Source organism: Primulina tabacum, chromosome 7 (assembly GCF_025594145.1).
Source record: "Primulina tabacum isolate GXHZ01 chromosome 7, ASM2559414v2, whole genome shotgun sequence".
NCBI lineage: Eukaryota > Viridiplantae > Streptophyta > Magnoliopsida > Lamiales > Gesneriaceae > Primulina > Primulina tabacum.
Window position 1 is genome coordinate 29,753,739 of NC_134556.1, and position 9,956 is coordinate 29,763,694.

The following is a 9,956-nucleotide window of genomic DNA, read 5'->3' on the forward strand; positions in this document are numbered from 1 at the left end:
AATGGGGACCCCGATCCAAGTTCTCGGTTTTAACCCGAATCGTATAAGTTCTGAAACGGGTTCAAATTTACGTCAATGAAATGATTATAAATGTGTTTTGAGGTGTTTGAGGAGTTTGGTTGGCTTCGGGTTGAAATTTAGAGGTCCAAGGGTAAAATGGTCAATTAGGGTTCCTAGGGGCAAAATGGTCATTTCGCACCCGGGTTGAGTTTTTATGTCCTGAAAGCGCCCTAAACACGATTTTTAATTTTTTAAAATATTTATGTTATCAAGTATATTAGTTTTTATGTAACTATGAAAAAATACGTTGTATGTTGTAAGTGATGAATATGATGACATGTTTTTTAGGATGGGAGTTGGTTGTGACTAATACGATGACACGATGACATGTAAGGCTAAGGCCTAGTGGACAGGTAATGTTGTCGCTGATGTCCCCCCGCCGGGTACCACGGCTACACGTAGATGGATCATTGTCTGACACGATGATACGAAAATCACAACTAATGAACGGAATTCAAATTAAGTAAAACGAACACGTATATGCTGATATGATATGATATGTTATGAAAATATTTATACTTCGACAGGTTATGAATATGCGTGCGACTTTTACGATCATGAAATGTATTTTTATTACTGTACTTTTCACTGTTGCTTGTTATGTATATGTATTTGCTATAACGTTACATATTTGTTGAGTTTTTAGACTCAGTAGGTGTGAATGATGCAGGTGAGCCTATTGATCAGGAGATTTGAGGTGCGAAGACTGAGTAGGCAGAGATGAATGTGCGCACGTGAACCAGAGGACCTTATTTCTTCCGCACATCATGTTTATGAGATATGAGGGATTTAGATATTTTCATACTCGTTCTTTTTACTATGTTGATGGTTGTCAGGATTTCTACATGTTCCATATTTGATTTATTTTTAAAACGTAAGCTTGGGGGATGATGATTTGGCATGAATTTTAATTGCGGTATTCTTACTTGTTAGTAAATTACTATTACTTCAAAATTGGTATTTTGCAGTGGTTGCATGCATACGTATGGATGTATATTTTCGAATATAAGTTTTTTTAAAAAAAATAAAAAAACTATAGTATTATTTTAAGTAGTAGACGTTTCAGATACCATCAAATAGAATCGTTTTTACAACGTAACCTCTAAAATGATAAAATTATACGGAATCATTTTACACTTAAAATAAATAAAAGCATATTATGAACGATAGAGATTGGAATCTGAGCACTCAAGCGATGTAAATAAATTTCCGAATGTGAACATAACTTCGATGACTGCAGCAACAATTGAGAGAGGATTTTCGAAAATATTAGAGAACAAAACTCGAAAATTTGAGAGCTTGAGAGGTGTGAGATTTCAAGTGGGGGTGATGCCCTATTTATAGGAGTGTAAATGTTATCCAGCTCACATATTATATTAATATTTAAACGTTTGAATTAAATTATGAATTTAAGATAAATTATCATCTCTTATCTGTCTCCTTAGATAGGTCATTTTCGAAAGTTACATTCCTGAAAGCCTAGTATTCAAAATCTTCTTGTCTAAGTTTCCTTATCTTACAGACTTTTTGTCTTGCAGTAAAATTCAAAATTTTCTTCGAGAATTCTCAAATTCTCGATGATAATTGCCTCAAGATAGGATCTTGATTTTTTTGACATTTTTCTTTATCTTGATAAGCAAATCTTTTATTATTATTTTTCCCTTCTTGGGCGGTGATTCTTGATTTCTTGCTAAGAAAATTTTGGAATTCATGCATGTATCTCTTTATCATGTAAACTTTATTTATCATCTTGATATATGTAGTTTTTTACAAATTCAATATGATAATTACATTATCTAATCATCTAATCTTTTCATTATCCTAATCCGAATATACAATATATAATCATTATATTTTATCTTCTATTTTATTTCCGAAATTTCAAAATTATACACCCAAAATTTAGGTGAGACCAAACATAATAACGATAATTTAGGCAAATACGTCAATCAATGACAACTAAAAAACTTAACAAAAAGAAGTGAGATTCCAATTACCCATCTTGACCCCATTAGAATATCAATTAATGTTTTTGTATAAAATTTACGAGTGATAACAAAGACTAAACCAATTTTATTTCAAGAATCTCATACCCAAATGGCTATGAAGAATCTTTTACACTTAAATTCTTGTTCTAAATAAACCATCACCCACGCTTTCCACTTTCAAATATAAATTTGTCAATATTTGCATAAGTAGTGCCACCTTCACTTACTGCCTCCTTAGCCAAATCCCAATATTTAATAGCATTCCTCTTAAATTCTTTACCTATTTCTCCCACCATCACTTCCCTCAAACAACTCTCGATTTCTTCTCTTCTAACAATCCCGTCATGGTCCACGCAGACCCGTACACCGACCCTCCAAACATCTTGCACGAATTTCGCGACTGTCGTCTGATCAGTCCATTGGGGCATAACGACCATAGGCACGCCCAAACTCAACGCCTCCGTAGTCGAGTTCCACCCGCCATGAGAGAAGAAACATCCGATAGCATTGTTAGAAAGCACTTGTAGTTGGGGACTCCAACTTATGAGCAAACACTTCCCCGCGGTCTCGTCGATGAAATCTTTAGGAAGCTTTTCTAACTTGTCCGATTCCTTAATAACCCATAGGAAGTGGAAATTAGTGCTTTTCAAAGCATATGCAACCTCTTCCATCTGGGGCTTTTCTAAATTGACCATGCTCCCAAAAGCAACGTAAATGACTGAGCCTATTGGCTTTGTGTTTAGCCAATTGATAATGTCCATTGAGGAGTCTAATTGGAAGAGGTTGAGTCCATAATCACAATCGTTTTCCACCCTTTTATCCAAGTAAAATGATGGCAACGTTGGGCCAAGTGTGAGCAGTGGACAAACTTTGTTCATTGCATCTACCACCTGTTTCATAAACGTAATAGAAGTAAAATTAACATGTATATATACCTTTTCTGATCAAGGGCATGCAGACTACAGTCCATTCGTGGATTTCGTATATATTCTGTCGAGTGAATATCTGTAAAAGTCTCCGATCAGAGCAAGTTCTAAGTTTTAGAGAAACTATAGGCGACGTCACCAACATTGTCAGAGGGATGGTACATCAGTCAATAAGGCCATCGGATTAGTAGTCTTTTATTTTCCTACCAACGCTTGGATGACAGAGGATTGGTAATTAATCCTATTATCGTCATGGCTACCAAACAGTTTAATATCTTTCCCTTCTCTAGTATATCTCAAAATTTGTGATAACGTATGCCATTGCTATAATTCAAGTAGGGAATTATGCTACAAATGTTGGGGATAAATGCCCTTAAAACATTTTAATTAGACTATGTTTATATATTAGTAATAAAAGTGATATTTATTATTGAACATGTTTGCATGAAATTTATTGTCTTAAATATCATAGAAAATCCCTAGTTTATTGGATGTAACCATGATTTTAGTATATATAAAAGTTATATATATACAAGAGGATTAAAATTATGGATAATAAATTTAAATAAAGTCTGTGATTAAATTAATTAAATTATGATATCTTTAATTAAAACATCACTAATGCGGTCCATGAATATTATGAATATGACCATCATATTCGGATCGTCGATGTGAAAATATCTAGATCAAGTCATTTATATATAATGAGATTATATAGGACTTGGACCGGTTTAATTAGATATTTCATAATAAATTCTGTTTTTACTATGAAGTTAAAGTTAAATATTAAATGATTATATATGGACAATTCTCAATCTGATGTGGTTATAAACTCATGTTCATATTTCATGTGATTTTCGATTTGCTTGTTTAAAGTTTGTAATTATGTATTTTCAACACTTGCATTTTAGATTTGTATTTGAAATTAATGACTAAGAATAGAAAATTACAGGCATGGAATTTATTCTTTCTTGCGAGAAGTAGAAAGGCAATTCTCTTATTTGTTAATTCTATAACTGAGTATGGGCCTGACTAATTTATAATTGAATTATAAATTGAACAACTCACTTGTGAATTAATGGTAAATGATAATAAGAAGTAATTGAAGAGGCAAACGGAAATTTTTAGCTTCAATTACAAATTGTCTATGCAGGACTAATCTATATGTGTATGTTTGGTTTAGAAACTCACTACAATCTTGATTTTGATGATAACAAAATTTGTTATTGTACTTCTAGCATATTTACTGAAGTGTGAAGTTGCTAATTCAAGATGGAATCTGAAACTCGAATTTAGACAAACTAAAAATCTGGTGAATTGCAGTGTTTCGATGATATCTCATAGCTCAGGTGATGCAAATGACCAGCCACAAAAAAAAATTGAATAGAAAAATCAATTTGGGACAAGTCATGTTTCATGTTAGTTGGGCTGAATCGGATGTAATCTAGGAAAAATGGTGGTAGTAAGGCTTATCATTTTTGTTGATAAGCGATGATAAGTTGGGTATGAGTAGTTGCGGTATTTTGGTCAGCCTGATCAACTCAGTTATCCAAATGAAACGATTGAGTATGTGTTACGAAGTTAAAACGATGATCTACAAATCATATTCACAAGTCAAAGTCTGAATCCGAATTTAAGATGTTGATAAATGACGAAGAAGACACAAGTTCTGCGCAGACTGAAATCAATAAGGCAGATTTCAGCAGACCTCATCAGTTTGGTTCAGTCTAGCTGATAAGCCCAACTGAATGATCAGTCTATCTGACAAGCATAACTGACAGTGGACCTCAAAATCAGTTAGGCTCGGGAAAATTGTCAAACCAAACGAATTTGACTATTGTAATTTCAGAACTCGTACACGACACTTTTAAACGGCCATATTCTTATGTCTAATGTGTATCATTCTTGGAGAGTATAAATACAACATCTTAAAGATCAAATACAAGCTTTTGAAGGGGTTTCAAAGTATGTGTAGCCTACATGAAGAAATTAGCTTGAACGAGAGCAAGCTCAAGTGTGAGGATACATTTGAGAGATAAAAAAACTGTAATATATTTAAGTCCTAACACACAATTACTCACACCACTACAAAAAAAATGCCCAACGACAACGGTTTTTAACCGTAAAAACCGTTGTCGTAGCCCTTTTAAAACTCTTAAAAAAAACCGTCGCAAATTAAATTAGCGATTAGCGACGGTTTTTCAAAAATCTTCGCTAAAATTAGCGACGATATCACATAAAGTCCGTCGCTAATTTTAGCGACTGTTTTTTCATAAATTCCGTCGCTAATATTTTAGGTAAAAAAAGTACTTTTAATAGTTTGATAAATCTAAAAAAAACTTACAATATTACTATGCTAACAATATTCCTGATCTTAACTAACACTTAAAAATTTACCAAAAATTAAAGCGAAAATTTTTACCCTAAATCGAAACTAAAATCGTGTAAGAGATAAAAATTTTAAGTGTTGTGAAGTGGTAAAATTGTGTAGAGAGAAAAATTTTAAGTGTTGTGAAGTGGGTGGAAGAAAATGGATCGAAAATGGGGGTATTTATAGAAAGTTTGCGACGGTTATTGTTAAAACAGTAGCTAATTATGGCGCTATTTTCAAAATTTAAATTTTGCGATGGTTTAGCTTATGGCCGTCGCTATATTTAGCAACGGTTATGCTAAAACCGTCGCTAAGTTAAAACATGTGACGGTTTTCCTTTAACCGTCGCTAAATGTAGCATTTCAAAATTGCGACGGTTTGCCTTACAACCGTCGCTAAATATGGCAACAGCTTACACAAACCGTTGTTGTTTGTCCAAAAAACACGCTAATCGACAACGGTTTTCTGTCGGTTGTAAAAAAAAAACGCTAATAGACAAAGGTTAAACGCTCAAAGACAACGATTTTATAGAACCGTTGTTATTGACCCTAAAAACCGTTATCTTTGACCCCCAAAAGACAATGGTTTTATAAGACCATTATTTTTTGCTTAAAACAACGCTCTACGACAACGGTTTTAACTAAAACCGTTGTTAACCGTCGCTAAATGTAGCATTTCAAAATTGCGACGGTTTGGCTTATAACCGTCGCTAAATATGGCAACAGCTTACACAAACCGTTGTTGTTTGTCTAAAAAACACGCTAATCGACAACGGTTTTCTAAAATCGTTGTCGATTGTCCAAAAAAAAAAAAACGCTAATAGACAAAGGTTAAACATTCAATGACAACGGTTTTATAGAATCGTTGTCATTGACCCTAAAAACCGTTGTTTTTGACCCCAAAAGACAATGGTTTTATAAGACCATTATTTTTTGCTTAAAAAACGCTCTACGACAACGGTTTTAACTAAAACCGTTGTCGTATGTGTGTTGTTGATTAATAAATTTCTTGTAGTGCACATATAAATGAGAGTTGAGTTTTACAGTTTAGTTGAGTGAGTCCTCACACAAAAACATGAAAGATTGTGTTTGTAGTATTGACATAAGAGACATTAAACATTATACGGATTGTGAGATTGCGGCCTACAATCGAGAGTGTGCTAGCAATTTCAATTAGACAAGAGATAAGTCCTAAGTTGAAATGGATTTATACAAGGTGTTGTATAAATCAAATGCTTCTAATGGATCCTTCCCAAAGGGAAGAAGGAGTAACGTAGGAGTCGTTAATCTCCGAAGAATCCATGAAAAAATTTGTGTATATTTACTTATCGTATTTACTTATTATTTCTACTGTTTTAAAGATGTATTATTTAAGCATTTTATGTGTTATTCAAATGTCAAAATATCGGATATCAAGTGTTTGATAAAATGTTTAAATCAAAAACGTTTTTACACATTCAACTTCATATTTTTTAAATGTTATAACAAAATATTTATTCATTTTCTACGAAAAATTATTTTGAGTGTATTCCGCTTAGTTTGAAAATCAAACTCTATTTATTCATCGATATTTAATATTTCAAGAATCGAGCTATTGTAACTCAATGATTATTTCCTAATCGGTCATATCAAGTGGTGTAAGAGCGAGTTATTCTTGAAAGATAATTTGAATCTGATTTTTAGTTTTAAAATTAGTTTTTCATATTTTTCTAACACATATATGCATAGTTTAATTTTCAGACAGTTTGCAACAATCGTGAGAAAAAGGCAAAAAAACTCCTTGTTCGAATGTCGAAGTGACGAACCACCTTTTGCATTGCAAACTAAACTCATAGAGGATCACAACGGTATAAAATTTGCAGCCTAGACATGTCCGAGGAAAAGCAGATTACTCATTAAAGTAGTACCAAGTGTGTTGTGGCATTAAATGAGCTATGGAGAAAATTTGGTTAGTCATCCCTTCACTTTTATAAATTTCAAAATTTTAGAGATATAAGGGGAGATTGCTTTTAAATATTTTAGGGAGAAAAACTTTGTGCTTAAATTCTTTTGCAAATATGGCTTTTTGATTCACACAAAAAGGGGAAGAAAAATGTTAGTTGAAATATTTGTTTATCCAAGTTTTGTGATCATAAAAAAGGAGAGATTGTTGGGTTTACGAACTCGCAACAATCTTATTTTGATAATAACAAAATTTGTTATTGTGTTCTAAATCATATGTGAAAGATGGAAAAAAAAATTGTTTCCATAACTTCAAGGCTAGTAAATAAAATAGTTAAATATAAAATATTAATTATATTTAAATGATAATTTTAGATTTAGATTATTATGATAATATTTAAAAGATGTTAATAATATCTTTTTCATGTATTGAGAATACATATTAAATAATATTTGATATCTAAAAGATGTTACTAAAATGAGATTTAAGAAATACAAAATTTCATATGTTAGAATTGGTAGTTTTAGAGAAATCCTAAATAAAAGAAAATGAATAAACATAAATTTATTTATTTTTGTTTGTTTGATCGGTAATTTTCAAACAAGTTACAAAAATTGCTTTACACAAGTCAAGCAAATATTCTTCGGTTTTGGCTTTTGTCTTTTGAAAGTTGAATGGCAAGCTGTATGCTTTTTTAATTTTTCGAATTCAAACAAAACAACGGGATTTGGACGCTTGTGAATTAAAGAAAGAGAAAAACAAGCCTTCTCAGCAATATTTATAAAAACAATTCTTCCCAATACCTAACAAAATTTTCAAGAGAAGAAGGGAGAGAATAAAATTTTGGTTGAGTGTCTACCAGGTTAGTTTTTATGAGAAAATAATTTTGTTTAAATTCATTATTGATTTATATTTATGAGTAGTTCTCTTGTGAGACGGTCTCACAAATTTTTATATGTAAGACGAGTCAACCCTATCGATATTTACAATAAAAAGTAATATTTTTTAATAAAAACCCAAGTAAGAGATCCGTATCACAAAATACAACTCGTGAGACCGTCTCACACAAGTTTTTGCCTATATTTATATGATCTATTATAATTTATGAAATCGTTGTTTTTCGATTTTATTGAAAAAAAAAAAATTTAGCCGGAATTGTTCGGGAGGCTCTATAATTTCCAACAACTAATATAAAAATAAATTTACCGCCTTACTTTCTCCTCCAGTTTGTACCAAGTATTGACAAGCACAAAATCAGCCTTGTCCGAGTTTGAGAATTGATTCAACACCATCTCAAAATAAGCTGGATAAGTTCCATGCTTGTAGATGAAAGACGGCATATCCGGCAAATCGAGCAGAGGCATGCCCGGAATTTCGATCGGAGTCGATGTCACCGGAAGTTGTAGCATCCCATGATATGCATAGTAAAACACATAGTTAACCGCACAAGCTTGTGTGAAAAAACAAGCTCCCTTGATCCCACACCTTTTAGCCACTTCCAAAGCCCAAGGCAAAAAGGCATCATACACTATGCAGTCAACGGGGTGACTCGATTTTTGATTAGCTACTATGAGCTCTTCGAGGGTTCTCGAGCCCACGACTTCCATTCTAGCCAGATAATCGGCGATACTCTCCGCTTCCATGAAACCACCTTCGTCGTAACCATCGGAAATCGTACCGACCGAAACCAAATCGAATTTTTGTTGGGTGGATTTGGAAATAAATTTGGTGATTGCAAAAGTTGTTTTGGCACCTTTAGAGGCCAAACTTTTGCAAAATTGGAGCATGGGATTTACATGGCCTTGGCTTGGGTAAGGTACGGCCAAGATGTGAGCTCTATACTCCCTATTCATTGTACCAATATTTTTCTCTCTCTTTGGTTTCTGTGAGTTACCTCTAACTTCTTTATGTATAGATTAAACCAAATACGAGGCATCACAAATCATACGGCATGCTTAGTCATGGTTTGGAAGTATTTCTTGTAATAAAATAAAAATAAAACATTTAATAATTTTATATATTTCTTCCATTTATTTTATATCAACTTTCAATGATTTCACAAAATAATTTTCCATTGTAACAATTTGACTATCTGCGCTAAAATTCAAACTTCAAAAATATATAATATATATTTTGTGAGACATATATCTTATTTGGGTCATTCATGAAAAACTTGTGTGTGACGGTCTCACGGGTCGTATTTTGTGAGACATATCTCTTATTTGGGTCATTCATGAAAAAATATTATTTTTTATGCTAAGAGTATTACTTTTTATTGTGAATATCGGTAGAGTTGACCGGTCTCACAGATAAAAATTCGTGAGACCGTCTCATGAGAGAATTACTCTTAAACTTTATTTGCTAACTCAACTAAAATATATGCGCAATAGTTCAACTTTCCATGATTAAATGTATATATTATTAAAAATACAAATAAATATAATATTATTTGATTTCATTTTAAAAAAATGAAAATAATTGAACGGTGATTGAAAGAATGAATTTGATTTGGTTCAGAGATTTCAAATGACACTCATCTTTAATGCATAAAAAATCTAACACAATTATTATTAAAATTGCATAACTCACAGGAAGTGGATTTAATTTGAAAATCATTTCAATTTTTCCATCCAAATTCAAATGAACAAATTTAAAATCAATCGAAAATCT

General features: G+C 32.3%; 1 protein-coding gene across 1 annotated transcript; it reads right to left on the reverse strand.

Annotated features, from left to right (window-relative positions):
* Positions 1–2,110: 2,110 nt before the first annotated feature.
* LOC142551229 (UDP-glycosyltransferase 74F2-like) lies at positions 2,111–9,186 on the reverse strand. Its single transcript, XM_075660356.1, has 2 exons — positions 8,501–9,186; positions 2,111–2,938 (listed from the first exon to the last, which is right to left on the reverse strand). Exons 1-2 carry the CDS (start codon positions 9,137–9,139, stop codon positions 2,207–2,209), a joined length of 1,371 nt encoding a protein of 456 aa, XP_075516471.1. The 5' UTR covers positions 9,140–9,186; the 3' UTR covers positions 2,111–2,206.
* Positions 9,187–9,956: the final 770 nt, after the last annotated feature.

Bases quoted from the DNA above. Each gene is read 5' to 3' on its own strand.
- LOC142551229 (XM_075660356.1), bottom strand. From the start codon at position 9,139: ATGAATAGGGAGTATAGAGCTCACATCTTGGCCGTACCTTACCCAAGC. The intron at 2,939-8,500 runs GTAAGGCGGTAA...TTTATGAAACAG, and splicing joins GGTACAAACTGGAGGAGAAA to GTGGTAGATGCAATGAACAA.